We start from the raw sequence: 14,727 nt of genomic DNA, 5'->3' as shown, positions 1-14,727 counted from the left end.
TGGATCGATTAATATCCAGTTACCATTTAGTTAATGGGGACTTTCCTGAACCCACCCGCCCGCATCCGGTTTAAGTTGGTTTGGGAGGCATGAGTAGTCAAGCGAGGGTCATAGGCCAGAGGCTCTGGCCCAGAGAGCACCGAATTGACTCTCTGTGGCAGATGAGAGTATCCCATAATCTCGCTGCTACTTATGCGGAGCGAAGCATCCAGCGTTGCAAGTTTCGGAGAATTTTTGACAGAACTTCGAGGTTGAGACTTTCGGATCTCACTAGTTCTGTAGCAACGTATCATGCTTTCGCCCCACTACCCACTACTCCCAACTAACTAAATGAATGGATGTTATTGGACAACAGACATTCGACAATAGTATGGTAGAGTGTTCCGGGTAAACCAGCGAGCGAGTAAAGTTGAATGAAGGTCAATTTATTGGGCTAGGTCAACAAACGAGCGAATGGTTTGTGATGTGGTTGGAGGGTGTTGGATCGATTAATATCCAGTTACCATTTAGTTAATGGGGACTTTCCTGAGTGCCTCCACGCGGCGTCCCTGGACAGGAGCCTACAGGGCTTCTGACTAAAGCTCAGGCACTAGTTGTAATGTAGTACTCTTGGGAGGTAGCGTTTGCCATCTCTCGCTTCGGGTCGACGATTAAAAAAAAAATTTATTCTAATGGGGACTATGGGTTTAATAGCGAGACAGATTCTACTCGAAAGGGAGGTGTAATATACTTGGTGTTTCGCGCTACCGTAGTTGTCAATTCGCCTGGTTCGAATGCGTCGAATTCAGTGTGATATGACCTCTCGGATAGTTGTGATTCGTTCTTCCTTTGAAGCGCTCACTGTAAGAGATGGAAAATTCATTAGATGTTATCGTAGATATGGTCGTTGGATTCGGTCGAAATTCTGAATTGTCGTTTGGCTGGGGGTTACACGCCACTAAGGGGAGGCTGGATGCCAATGTGAGATGGCTGGATGCCAATTTGAGATGGCTGGATGCCAATGTTAGATGGCTGGATGCCATTGTGAGATGGCTGGATGCCAATGTGAGATGGCTGGATGCCATTGTGAGATGGCTGGATGCCAATGTGAGATGGCTGGATGCCAATGTTAGATGGCTGGATGCCATTGTGAGATGGCTGGATGCCAATGTGAGATGGCTGGATGCCAATGTGAGATGGCTGGATGCCAATTTGTGATGGCTGGATGCCAATTTGAGATGGCTGGATGCCAATGTTAGATGGCTGGATGCCAATGTTAGATGGCTGGATGCCAATGTGAGATGGCTGGATGCCAATTTGAGATGGCTGGATGCCAATTTGAGATGGCTGGATGCCAATGTTAGATGGCTGGATGCCATTGTGAGATGGCTGGATGCCAATGTTAGATGGCTGGATGCCATTGTGAGATGGCTGGATGCCAATGTTAGATGGCTGGATGCCAATGTGAGATGGCTGGATGCCAATCTGAGATGGCTGGACGCCATTGTGAGAGGGCTGAATGCCAATTTGGAAGGGCTGAATGCCATAATGACACAATCCTGCAATGATTGTGGGTGAGCTAGTAGTGAAAGTTGACTTGCCTGGCTTGTTGTATCGGGTTGCAGTGTGAGTCCGACTTCACGTACCATGCTCTAGCCTAACGACTCTAAAATGCTTTATTTCTTTGAGTGAGTTAAATTTCAATCGTTGAAACTCAACCCCTGACTGATGTGGTGGTTGAATGTCAATCTTTGGATCTCGGTGAGTACTGGTAACTAAGTTTCGCATTGCGGGGTCAATTTCGTCTCGTCAGTGAGTCCCTGAAATATTTTTGAACTGATGTGAATCACATCATGTGATTTGTGATCATCGGTACGTGGTATAAAATACATCACGTATGCGTAGTACGAAATATAATATACTATACGAGGTTCGGGCGCGTGAATGTTGACTTGCCTTGTTAGGCTTCTCGACTCTAGAGTGAACGTGGACTTGCCTGGTTCGAACTTATCGAGCTGCAGCGTGAGTCTGCCTTTACTTACCATCTAATAGAGTGATTATAGCATTTTTGTATTGCTTTTAGTGGATTGAACCTCGGGTAGTGACGTCGCATTGCAAATGAGCTCTATTTGCTCTGTCAATGGGTTCCACAAGCATTCGTTGAACTGATACAAGGTTTTAAATCATCGGCACGTGATACGAAATATGATGTATAACCTCTTCTTGAGATGTTCTGATGCGCGGATGTTGACTCGCCTGACTCAATTTCATGAGAATGGGGATAACGGAGGGTGATAATGTGAGAATTCCTCGCTGAGAACTTACCAGTGACAAGGTTAGATGCAATAGTTTGAGAGCTGGTTGAAGCTCGTTGAAGCTGGATATCAATGTTATAAGAAAATTGGATGTCTCCAATCGGGGCTGAATGACATCGTGTTCCACACAACGTTTATAGAATCTATACTATAGATCCACGTTGCGCGGATGACTGGGACATAATACATCCGACATATAGCATAGCAAGGAGGAAATCGTGTGTTTCGCGGGAAGTGAACGTTGACTTGCCTGGCTCGAAATATCGGGTTGCAGCGTGAGTCTGACTTCGCTTACCATCTAGCATAGCGATTTGAAAAAGTTTATATCTCGTTGAGTAGTGGAGTTGGTTTATATTCCGCTCGTATTTGGTTGGCGGTTATCCACATCGTAAGAACTCGCCTTGTCTATTCGTTGCTGAATGGAAATGTGAGTCACCGGTATAGGAGGTGGGATGTAACACATCATCATTATCCTGAGTATGGCTTATGAGCTGCGGGGCAGCTGCTGCTCCTGACAGAATTTCATGGAATGGCTTATGAGCGCCTAGGAGGTGAGCCTCCAGAAAGAATGAGGATTGGAGAACAGCGTATTAGAGCCATGGTGTAGCACCCTCCAACTTATCGTGAATTGAAACGCCTCACAATGTGGTGGAGTTACCGAGCGCGTTGATACCCTGGTTATGTGCGTTAGCCACCACAGTAGACTCAGAAGCCTTACTAGCAGGATTCAATTACGTGAGCCGGCTACAAGGCTTGCTAAGCAAGCTAGCTAATGTCACTAACGACCGTGCCTTTGTATCATTCGACATAGAGCTAAGGAAAAACCTGGTTGATCGAGCGCGCTCTGTCGCGAGAGAGCGGAAAGTGGCATATAACAGAGCCATCGTCATTTGCCTCAGTGAAATTCAAGACTCTGAGGCCTACGCCAGAGTCATCGCGGGGAGTAGTTTGAGCTCTCTATCGTGGAAGCGGGGACACGAATCGGGCACCAAGGGATTCTGTCCGTATTATTATGAGGACTGCCAGGTCCTAGTTAGGAGAGAGTGTGAGTTCAAACCCCATCACCACAAGAATTGTCTCGATGGGAAAGGAAAAGGCTTGCCCGGAATTGGGAGCAAAGATGAAGGGTTCGGAAAGGGTAAAGGTTTCTCGGAGGGTACTATGAACAGAAGCCCAATTTGACTCAAATTATTTGAGTGCGTTTGGAAAAAAGACCGTCATATCGCGTGGTAGATCGCGTGGTAGAAATTAAGAGTAAAAATTTTTGAGAAGTAAGTGATCTGGGTTACTTAAGACGTTGCTATCATTTACGATGATAGATGACGAGGCGTTGGCGGTCTAACGTAGGAGACATCTATTACTGAGAGAGCGATAGATTTGTAATACAGTTATGCGGTGTTGTGTGATGCTATCGTCAAACTCGTATTGTTTGGAACCGAAGGCCAAGGGAAACTGCTGTTGGAAGAGCTGAGGAAAGGAAACGGATCCTTTGAGAGGTTATTATGGGCAGAGCTTTGGACTAACAGAACTATGGGAGGACGAAAATTGGCGCCTCGAGCGCAGAAACATATCCAGCTATGAGAAATAATGTTGCCCGGAGTTTGATAGTGATGGGGGAATGTTCCTAATGTGGTGACATTAACATAGGAAACTGATTGAAGAATGTATTTCTACTAGAAATTTCTAGTTATGTGACGAATACAAAGCGAATTCTCCACCGGAACACTATAGGTTCCTGGATGATTTCCTGCTCAAGCGAGGACCTTGTGTCCTTTTTCCATCAAAGCGTACCTTTCTGGAATAATGATGCGATTTGTATGAAACTTTATTGCGTAGATCTATCGTCATTTGTGATTCGATGAATTTGATTCTACAATGTGAGGGTCCAGTTGAGGTTTGTAGACTCAGTCCACATAGCGGTTGTATTATACAACTTGTATAGGAAGCGTCACAGATTTTTGTGTCCAGCGGAGGAGACCCCTTCGAGAGGTCACTGCGCGGCAGGGAAATACGTGCTGAGCAGCGTTAAGACCGGGAAAGGCAGCCAGTTATTTTTCGTTGCATGGGAATCAGTCTTGAACTCCGAGCAATCTAGGGTGTAAACAGCCATTCTAGATCGTCTCTAGAAGCTGACATGCCTGCAGTGGGAGAATGAGCTATCGGAACTCCGGATTCGGAAACTTGAGCTCAGTTTGATGATGCTTCGAGGTTGACATATGGTACATCAAAACCCGTGAAAACCTCATAGTTAACACGTGGCGAAAGCAACCGCTCGTGGAAGTTTTACTAGGATTTTTTCGGTGGATCTCGAGGAGTTTTTTTTTGGAGGGGCAGCCATGATCCGAGGGATGCCTCCTCTTTCGATTCGAGATAATGGACCGTGTTGTACTTCAGTAATCTTGAAGTACAGTGAACTTAGCACACGGGTACGACGGGTATTAATTGTATATCACCAACTGGCAAAAAAAGTTCTGAGGGTAACCAGTGGAGAGTGTCCATTCGGTATAGTGCATCTACCATGGTGGTAGTACCACCATCTGTCAGATCATCTGACTCAGATGGCATCTGATGTGCACCCCACCACGAGGGTATCCTGTTGAGTATTAAATACCGATGATAGTCGGGAAGAGAGTCTGTTCAACAGACTATACAGATGATCGGTAACAGATCTGTAACAGATCTAGAATCATCGGAATTGAAAGATAATTATGGGGATGATTCGAAAGTTTCAAGGATGACTGACAGAATTAAATGAGCTACGAGGTGCCAGAGAGCGAGACCAACGTGATCCTAAGCTATGGGAGCCCAATGATCGGCACCGAAGTCCATTTCGGATTGGACTGTGGAGCACAAAAGAAGATACTTGAAATATTATATTTCCCTTCCCAGTTTGGAGTAGAAAAGGATGGTACCGATTCGGAGTTGGAGCGAAGATTCGTCGAGGAGCGCATTACGCCAGCTCAATGAGCTGAGTTCATTCATAGGGAGCTTTGTATGGGTCTGAGGAGCATACGGTGTATGCCATACGCACTGCTGCAGTGCGTATATATAGCAAAGGATATTCTTCTCTACACCGTGCGTTATGGATTATCATGTAGGTAGTAGCACTGATGGGATCTGCATGAGAGCTATGATGAGTGCTGGTCTAGTACGGCTGGTTTATAGTATTGAGGGAGAGCTTTCGCACCTATCGGAGTAGATTGTTAAAGGTGATTGACTTCAAGTTCGAAGGTCTCGTCAGCGCGGTCGATAAAGGGAGACACAAGACCGCTAAGTGTCTTGTGTGGGCGGACGCCTCGACGCGCGACCTCAGAGCAATGATTGTGCAGTCTACAATGTAGATTAATTGAGGACGAGGTTGCTTTTGTAGAAAACTAACCAAGAATCTGGCTAGCCTAGAGAGAGCGAACATTCATACTGACTAACTTACGTACTTACGTGTGTTAACATGAGGCTAAGGTGTTCTATATGGCCTATGACTATCAGTTTTAACCGGAGGTCGCATTGGCTAAATGTAGAGATTCTAGCAGTGAAGACATCTGGGTCTTCTCGCTTTCGGTAGCCTTGATGTGAAATGCATTTCGTGAAAATAAGCCTAGCGGATCTCACTCAACTGCTATCAAGCGGACTGAGGGTGAACGATAGCGTCAAAGGTTAGTTTATGTGAGTGGTGACTCCAATTTTGGAAGCGGACATGTATCGCGTAATATGGAGTATCGATCTGATTATTCGTTCTGGGGATCATCATCGGGGACAGTGAGTGCGCGCGGAACCCATTGGTGGGTCTACCAATGAGCAGTTGAGGAGGCGCAATATGCTATATTATGAGGCTTGTGAGACCTCGATAATTGGTTAGACTCAGCAGGCATCCGGGCATTACTGAGGTTCGATGGTCCCGACTAAGATGATCTAAGTATTTTTTGTGATCCGAATTTTCAGTCTGATTCGAGGTGGTAGCCCATTGATGAAGGGCCTTCACTGAAGGCTTCACCGTGGAGCAAAGCTAACAGGGACCGAGCATTAGTACGTCAGATGCCCACCGCACAATAGTCCGGGTATGGACAACGAATTGACTGAGCCTCGATTCGGGTGGCCACTGCCCCAGGGTCGATAGGGACCGGATCAAAACCTCACTCTCTTCACCATAACTTCAGTTTACAAACACGATAAGTCCCATCGGTCGAGTGGTAACGAACGAGTCTCGGGACAGTCTCCGTCGGACACTCGGGGGGATTCATCCCAAAATCGACGGTTGACCAAGAAAGTGTGAGGAAATGAGTAAAGGGTGCAAGAAACACAGACAGTTATGTGGCAGTCAAATTTAGTTGTTGATCGTAGTGGGTAGTGTATGGGGAGGCATGAGTAGTCAAGCGAGGGTCATAGGCCAGAGGCTCTGGCCCAGAGAGCACCGAATTGACTCTCTGTGGCAGATGAGAGTATCCCATAATCTCGCTGCTACTTATGCGGAGCGAAGCATCCAGCGTTGCAAGTTTCGGAGAATTTTTGACAGAACTTCGAGGTTGAGACTTTCGGATCTCACTAGTTCTGTAGCAACGTATCATGCTTTCGCCCCACTACCCACTACTCCCAACTAACTAAATGAATGGATGTTATTGGACAACAGACATTCGACAATAGTATGGTAGAGTGTTCCGGGTAAACCAGCGAGCGAGTAAAGTTGAATGAAGGTCAATTTATTGGGCTAGGTCAACAAACGAGCGAATGGTTTGTGATGTGGTTGGAGGGTGTTGGATCGATTAATATCCAGTTACCATTTAGTTAATGGGGACTTTCCTGAACCCACCCGCCCGCATCCGGTTTAAGTTGGTTTGGGAGGCATGAGTAGTCAAGCGAGGGTCATAGGCCAGAGGCTCTGGCCCAGAGAGCACCGAATTGACTCTCTGTGGCAGATGAGAGTATCCCATAATCTCGCTGCTACTTATGCGGAGCGAAGCATCCAGCGTTGCAAGTTTCGGAGAATTTTTGACAGAACTTCGAGGTTGAGACTTTCGGATCTCACTAGTTCTGTAGCAACGTATCATGCTTTCGCCCCACTACCCACTACTCCCAACTAACTAAATGAATGGATGTTATTGGACAACAGACATTCGACAATAGTATGGTAGAGTGTTCCGGGTAAACCAGCGAGCGAGTAAAGTTGAAAAGCTTTATTTTTCATTTCTATATCATCGCGTTAATGTTCCATTTCATGGAAAGAAAATCACTTCGCTCCGCTCATTGAGTTTGCGTACGAACATAGCTCAGTCTTTATAAGAAGCTTTACGGCTTTCATCACTTCGGCACTTGTTGAGTGCTTAGTCTACCACGACTTTCCTCTAAGAAGGAACAGTAAAGTGAACTCTCTAAGTTTCATCTTCACAACAATAGAGTAATTGGCCGTGCTTAGACTTGACGTTACTCGTAAGGTAACGTACGGTAGCCGCATTATCAGCTCAGCTATATGAGAAGCTAATCCAAAATCCTACAGCACTCATGCTCACCTCCGGGTTTAAGCACACCATCAATCGCATCAGAATCAGTTCGAACAACAATGGAGTTTCACCACCCTAGTGATAAGAAATAACTAGTGAAAAACAAATTTCACGACTACTACAGGAATCCGCGAATATCGCGTTTTTCACCGAGTTTTACGACGCCACTTCACGTAAAACGGGTCGTGAAACTCCAATAAAATCGGTCATAGCGACGTCAACGCTTTACCATTCATAAAGTAAGTTGTTTCTCCCACCATCAAGAGTGTGGGAAAATGTGCACATAGTTAATCACATGTGTTGGTGACACTATGAAGATTCTAAGGAAATTTTGGGAAATTCTCATTAGCTATCTGTGAATTCTACCCGAATTTGTGTGTAAATTCTATAGATAGGTTGGACTCGGCTAAGGAAAGCGAACATATATCTCAACACTGACTAGGAAACTCAGTGGATGTTCATTTACAGTTCTCCTCTCAACATCGATGCGCAAGGCATGTGACGTCGGATTTCGTTCCTGTAGAAGTTGACCGTACAGCTGAGACGATAGTGAGCTCTTCCTCCGATGTGTTGAGGAATTTAGGGTAGATCTCCTTTTCTGAAATGCTATCCCCTTATTTCGTTTGATTACGAGTGGCACACTTAGTGCTAAATTCAGGTTTTCTTATTCGTGATTGATAAAAATGCAGACGATTTCTCGAACGCACGTGAAGTTGATCGCTATAGGTCACTCATAGATTACTATTCGGCAGAAGGGTGGTAGACCTTTCCATAATACTGGAGGTTCCCACTGAACTTAATCACGAACACAAGCAGACACCTCAACGCGCTCCAAGTCGCTGACATACACCCCTCCACATATTCTTAGCATACATGGTGTGCAGCTCATAATTCATCAACGACGTCGAGTTTCACCCTGATATTTCATTATGATAGCTTTAGTAACACTATCACTAACCTGCCGAGGTTTCAGACTCCCATTCTACTGCTACTCTGATTTACGCACTCTACGCACTTGGAGACCTCCACATATTCTTAGCATATTCTTGGGATTTTGGTCGCTCACATACACCGGGGTTTTTATGATTATTCGGCATGGAACTGCAACGCAACTACATTCGTTTGCTCGATCTCTCGCCATTGTCTGGCTGCTAGGCAATGGTGAGAATCTGGCAGCGTCCAATTCATGATCCCAGCCCAACCAATACTTGTTAACAACAACAGAAGGAAAGGGAGAAAACTGTCGAGTATGGCAAGAGTGCTGACGTTATATAAGACTTAAATCCCATCAAGTAAGAAACTCCGCCCATCCTGCAACGACAACGACGATGGCGAGAGCTCCAGCTTGTCGGGATCATTAATATTATACAAAAATGTGATGCAAAGGGGCCGTTAACGGCGGCGGCTGTCTACCGTAAAACTAACAACTTCTTCCCACTCACGGGGTCTCGACTCAACTTGTGCTGACCAGAATCATTCTTACACTTCTCGCCAAGCATGCGCATGCGTGCAACAACATCGCCGGCGTTCAAAGACGCTGGCTTCCGGGCAGATCGAAATTCTAAGGAAGAGCCCTCACGTGTGAACACAACAAAAAAGCTTACCTCCTCCTCCTCCTCCCTTGGGAATCAATGCGCCATTGCCAGGCAAGCCCTCCAACCCACGAGGACACCAGTCGTCGTCCACGAACGGGTTCCGAGAATCGTCGGAGAAAACTGCCCTTGTATTGGAACGGGCAGCATAGGAAGGATTTTTATTATGTGAGATAGAGCATTGCTGACTTTTTAGAGGAGCGGGTGGCGGTCGGGAGGACGTCCAAACTGGTGGTTTATGGCTACTACACCGACTATCGGACTCGGGAACTGTCCGATGTAATGCCTAATAACACGATACTTCACAACAGTGAGTTCGCATCCCTCATACTACCATTGAAGCCACTGTACGATCCTCAGGAGCATCGGTGGAGTTAGAGCCCATGCTGTCCCCTTCTTCTTCCTGCCGACCAGCCATTAACGAACGTTGCGCATACGGTAGACGGTAGCAGGTGAGATTGCCGTTAATGTCACTCTCGAGGTGAGCCGGCTGCTCTGGTCGAGGCGTTGGGCTCTCAGGCCCATTCGAAAATGCCTTTTTGAAGGCCCTGCGCATTCGCGTCATGAAGGAGTCGCTGGACTTCTCCGACAGACCTCGGTGGTAAGGGATATCGACAGTGTTGACAGGTTGCTGTGTTCCCATAAGAAAATACACAAAGTAAACAACCGCCAACAAGAACTACGATCCCATTGGAAATATAACCACTTCAACAAAAGCACCCAAAGTTCGTCAAGTGAATCACAGTGGCCACAGTCTCTCGCCACGGGGAAGGAAAAGGAACTGTATGGTAATATGAAACTGTTACGGTGAAGTTGTTCCACTAGTACGCCTATGGTGTCCTCCACTGCTGCTGCTGTGATCAAGACTATTGTAATAACGTAAAGCGTCTCAAAGAGGGAACAACCCCATTCCACACAGGGAAGGGATATAGAAACACATAAGGACAACAACAAGGACAGCTCGGCAATCGATGACCCAACATGAACACTCACCAGCAGCGCACAAACGGCGATACTATTGTACACGTGGAGGAACTTGTTCTCGGGGGGATAATAAAGTTACTACTGCTTCGATTCGTCAACCTCAACTTCCTTCCTGGTGTTGATAGTATCATCCAGAGCAGCCCACCAAACTGTATACCAATCAACCTCTGTGTGAGGGGGGATAGGAGGAAGATCTCGACACACATCCTCGCGAGTAACTAATTAATACATCATCACATACCGTAATTTCCCCATCTCCTACCTATGGTCATAGTGCTCCTATATTTATACCTCGTATATTCCATTACCGTATAAATCAACGAGCACGGTCGGAAAATGATATCGTGCATCAGCTTAGTGAGAGGATACAGCAAAAACGACATCAGCGTACCACAGAAAGAGGCCCAGGCTCGTCCTTGAGTTTCGCCACTCCTGAAAGTAAAAAATCTCCAAAAAAATTTCAAGTTGTATTCTATTACCTGGTACAGGTACAACTACCAAAACTGACCATCAGATGAATTCCCGCATGGACGTATAGTAGAGCCGCCACAGCACAGAGTGTGACGAGGAAACCCAGAGGATCATATACGACCATTCCACCGAGTATAAAGGGACGTAGGATGTCAAACAGAATGAAAAGGAGTTGACCCAAATAGAAAGGCTTCAGCATCAACGACGTGAAACTGCACCAACCACTAGGGAGGAAGAACTCTCTCAGAAGACAGAGTACTCGTCGCGGTAGACCGCCCTCCATAACAGTACGAGTGTATTCATGTCCGCGGCAATTGATACTAGCATGCGGCAGAGTCGGCCAGTCCTTCACCTTCGACTTGTCTCGTTGTTCCAATAACGTAACGCCCAGTGTCGTGGGATCGATCTTGTTTTTCGCCGTGCCCAGGACCAATTCCAGAGTGTTCCTTTCCCAAATGACAGGCCCACTAGGGCGGGTGAGCGAGCCCGACACCAACGTCTCGGCCCTCGACCAGCTGGCATCTATCATGTCGTAATAGAAGCCTTCAACACCCATCGAGTTCGGCCGATCTCCCAAGGCCAAGCCCTTCACATAGGGGTTATTCAACAACTCCCTTTCCGGCACACGAAAGCTTTTATGAAGCATTTCGCCAGAGCGCAGTAGTAGGGCATAAATATAATCACCACATCTCTCTCTCGAGAATAGGAAGGGGATCCAATACTTACTAGCCCAGTAACCTGCAAGTGCCTCCGAGTCCTCCGGTACGTACAAATAGTGGACATCGGCAAAGGCCTCTTTAGTGACCATTTCAGTATCATCCTGAGGACATAACTCGTGGCCATAATCAACCACGAAAACATCATCTTCATTGACCGCGACCGAGACCGCTCTCTTTAAAGTGGCCAAGAACATTTTCCGCGACTTAGCCGTGAAACAAGCTCGATGGACCATCAGCAGTATACACGTAGAACTGCCCGGCACATAGCCGCTCTCTGCACACTCGAGCTCATCTTCGTCATCAAAGTAACCCGATGAACTCCTTGAGGCGGTCTTGTTGGACCCATGCCGGGCCCATCGAGGCAGCGGAGGTGTATTGCCAACACCAGGGACAGCCCGACACAAACCAGTGATGGAAGTGGTGACCAGAATAATCCATTCGTAGAGTACATCCCCAAAGGCCAGCAGGAAGAAGAAACTACTCAACTTGCCCACTGGGGCATCTCCCTTGAAAACATCCAATGCCATTGCAAACTCACCAGTGAGGTTCTGTGGGAGTATCCAAAGCGCCGCGTAAATGATGAGAACGCAGAAACAGAATATAACAAAACAAACGCCCATAGTTCGCAGAGACTTCGCATGAGCCTCCCTCTGACCAGCAATGCGTTCTTCCTTCAAAGCCTGGTATTTGCGGAGCTTCCTGGCCCACATACCAGAGTTGAACGCCAACCTCGGAAATAAGAATTGCCTATAGTGTCGTGCATCACTAGCAGCACTCACAGTAATATCATCCATAGTCGTCACAGGCTGTACATCGTTTCTTGGCAAATAACCATACGATTTCTCCAGTGCCTTCTGAGCCTCACTTCTGGGTGTACTTAGCAGTACCCCCTTTTGACCGTACATAGTGCTGGTCACCGACCCTTGACTGTGAAGGGAACTCCTCGCGCTCATACCGCCGTTCATAGGCGGGCCGAAATCCGTGGCTGAATCAGTCGGTAACGGCGGAGCGTTGTTGTGGAAGTTATCCCATATAGGGTCAATGATCTGCTCCCTATAAGCCCTACGTTCCTGAACGAGACTTTCACCCATTCGTAGTCGTCCTTCTCTCCACCATCTCGAGGCGAAACCAGCGGCCCCTAGCCCTAGGGGGGTGACCACGACCCAAGTCAATACGACGAGGAATGCCATACCAAGAAACACGCCGCGGATTGCCACCATATCAGCGGGTTGTAGTTGGAATTTGGCATCACAGAAAGACTCCGAATCAAGCTCAGAACAGGGGTGCGTGAAATAGGTCATACCAGTAATAGGAGACGATATTACCACTGCACACTGACCGTTGGGTTGCTCCTGAACCGCATCGGCACAGGACATGTCCCAGTCGCATACAATAGGGATCTTGTTGTTAATAGGAGTACCATCTTGCTCGGCCTTGGCCCAAGCATCTTGATCGATATAGGGAACTTGACACTGCGTGTCACCAGCCTTGAGGCCGTCACCATACTTGTCGAAGAACGTCCATTCATATAGGGAGTAGTTCTTGACGGTAACACGGCACGCTGGAGCATCGGATCTGACAGTGATACCATTGAAAAACGATTCACTTCACTGGGGAGCGGTACGCGTAGGTCGAGTAGTGGGCCACGTTGGGACAAGAGATGACGGGGGAGTAACTCAATGATGAGTCGTAGATCCAGGTGACTCCCAGGGACCTGTCCAGCCATGATGTTCTCAAGGAGTGGTATGAAAAACCTTACTTCCAACATGCTGCCACGAAGAAAGCCACCACAAATCCAATACTGACTGCGAGGCTTCGAGTGAGAAGACCGCAAGAGGCGATGTTATAGGGGGGCTTGCTGGTGTCAGCGAAAGGAGGCGAATCAGACTGATACCTGTAAGGCACTGAAAACAACGGGACAACGACAACGCCTGGACCTACGCTAATTGGGTCCGGTCCCTGAGTCTCGATTCCCTAATTATATTATCATAAGGACTGATAGTACTCGAGGAGGCACCAGGATCTGCTCAAGGTGTGGTATGGATCTGCGCTATTACTCTTAGTTACCTCTTCTAGGGTTGCTCTGTTCTCCCGAGCGCCGCCTATAGGGTTGCTCTGATGACAACGATGTCTTGTGGTTCACTTGAGAGCCCTCTGACGCGACAGTCTTCATAGTATTATAATACAAACCCTTCCAATACAAACGTGTGTCAAGTAGAACACAGGACGCGTCACTTGCACAACTTGCAAAATCTTGAATTTCCTTAACGGCAAATCGACTGTTGTGAACAATGGGCTATAACTTAAGGACTCGTTCTTTTGTTCTGTCTCTTCAGCATTCTAGGCGGGTTCAGCGTTATCAACAGAGGACGCAGGGCATGAGGCTGCTACCAAATCAAGTAGGGTCCTCACTGCCTCGGATTTTTTGATTAACCTGAACAGCTCCAGCGCTGAGCTGCACGGTTGGCCGGTAATATTGGAGGATTTGGGTCACCCAAATGGGTTGTTGCTCACTATGTAAGACGCTTCGTATACACTACTGAAATTCGCCACGTATTGAGATGTTGAGCCTGTGTTGGGCACGGCTGGTCACCGTAAAGCAAGAAGGCTCCCCAGGCACAACAGAAGGTAGACTCGAAGAACATTGAAGGTTTAAATATACCATCATGGTAAGCCTGAGGAAGATCATGAAGCCTGAAGCTGATGTTATCGTGAATACTTTCGATATACACGAAATGTAGGCGGCTGCCACCTGTGCCGAAGTACGGACACAGTATGCAAAGCTGTATAGTTCTTCGTTCAAGTCTAACTCTCCTCAGTAGAGCACCGTCGAGCTGCAGGAGAGTCGTCTGCAACTCAACAGTGCCTATCCTCGGCTTTAGAAGAGGCGTATGGATGCCTGGAGGGCCTTGGAGCATAAAAGTAGTTGCTCTCTTCTGCAGACTGATGCCTTCACCACTCATATATCAGGTAGTTCATTTTTCGAGGCTGCGCATTAGTTGTCACGTATGAGTAGACTATCTCTGACATGTCAGCAGGGAAGATATCAAGAGAACCGAGCGCTCTATGTAGTATCTGCACTCCAATATTGGCCAGGTTACTGACCGTCTTTGGTCTTAGTGCCTCTATCTAACTGTCGTCGACATTACTGTCCGAATAATGCATGGCGACCTGA

General features: G+C 47.1%; 3 protein-coding genes across 4 annotated transcripts; all 3 read right to left on the bottom strand.

Annotated features, from left to right (window-relative positions):
- Positions 1-927: 927 nt before the first annotated feature.
- Pmar_PMAR009949 (conserved hypothetical protein) lies at positions 928-2,599 on the bottom strand (the record flags this gene model as incomplete). The annotated part of the gene is made up of 3 exons (XM_002777095.1): positions 928-1,538; positions 2,305-2,400; positions 2,590-2,599. 3 exons carry the CDS (start codon positions 2,597-2,599, stop codon positions 928-930), a joined length of 717 nt encoding a protein of 238 aa, XP_002777141.1.
- Positions 2,600-9,033: 6,434 nt separating this feature from the next.
- On the bottom strand, positions 9,034-10,042 carry Pmar_PMAR009948 (hypothetical protein). Its single transcript, XM_002777094.1, has 3 exons — positions 9,713-10,042; positions 9,391-9,664; positions 9,034-9,347 (listed from the first exon to the last, which is right to left on the bottom strand). Exons 1-3 carry the CDS (start codon positions 10,019-10,021, stop codon positions 9,196-9,198), a joined length of 735 nt encoding a protein of 244 aa, XP_002777140.1. The 5' UTR covers positions 10,022-10,042; the 3' UTR covers positions 9,034-9,195.
- Positions 10,043-10,133: 91 nt separating this feature from the next.
- Pmar_PMAR009947 (hypothetical protein) lies at positions 10,134-13,746 on the bottom strand. Of its 2 annotated transcripts, XM_002777093.1 has the most exons (8): positions 13,620-13,746; positions 13,494-13,575; positions 13,312-13,446; positions 13,177-13,266; positions 11,093-13,127; positions 10,842-11,045; positions 10,625-10,794; positions 10,134-10,580 (listed from the first exon to the last, which is right to left on the bottom strand). In XM_002777093.1, exons 1-6 carry the CDS (start codon positions 13,723-13,725, stop codon positions 10,986-10,988), a joined length of 2,508 nt encoding a protein of 835 aa, XP_002777139.1. In that variant the 5' UTR covers positions 13,726-13,746; the 3' UTR covers positions 10,134-10,580; positions 10,625-10,794; positions 10,842-10,985. The 2 variants fall into 2 exon arrangements, with proteins under 2 accessions (XP_002777139.1, XP_002777138.1); XM_002777092.1 differs by having other exon boundaries at positions 10,842-13,127.
- Between the last annotated feature and the right edge of the window lie 981 nt (positions 13,747-14,727).

The sequence above is a fragment of the Perkinsus marinus genome (assembly GCF_000006405.1).
Source record: "Perkinsus marinus ATCC 50983 genomic scaffold scf_1104296952298, whole genome shotgun sequence".
NCBI lineage: Eukaryota > Perkinsozoa > Perkinsida > Perkinsidae > Perkinsus > Perkinsus marinus.
Note: the sequence above shows the minus strand (reverse complement) of the source record. Positions and strands in the feature narration are given on the sequence as shown.

Bases quoted from the DNA above. Each gene is read 5' to 3' on its own strand.
- Pmar_PMAR009947 (XM_002777092.1), bottom strand. From the start codon at position 13,725: ATGAAGACTGTCGCGTCAGAGGGCTCTCAAGTGAACCACAAGACATCG. The intron at 13,128-13,176 runs GTACCGCTCCCC...TATCACTGTCAG, and splicing joins GCCCACTACTCGACCTACGC to ATCCGATGCTCCAGCGTGCC. The intron at 10,795-10,841 runs GTAATAGAATAC...TTTTACTTTCAG, and splicing joins GGTAGTTGTACCTGTACCAG to GAGTGGCGAAACTCAAGGAC.
- Pmar_PMAR009948 (XM_002777094.1), bottom strand. From the start codon at position 10,021: ATGGGAACACAGCAACCTGTCAACACTGTCGATATCCCTTACCACCGA. The intron at 9,665-9,712 runs GTAGTATGAGGG...TCGTGTTATTAG, and splicing joins ATCGTACAGTGGCTTCAATG to GCATTACATCGGACAGTTCC. The intron at 9,348-9,390 runs GTAAGCTTTTTT...GCTCTTCCTTAG, and splicing joins CAAGGGAGGAGGAGGAGGAG to AATTTCGATCTGCCCGGAAG.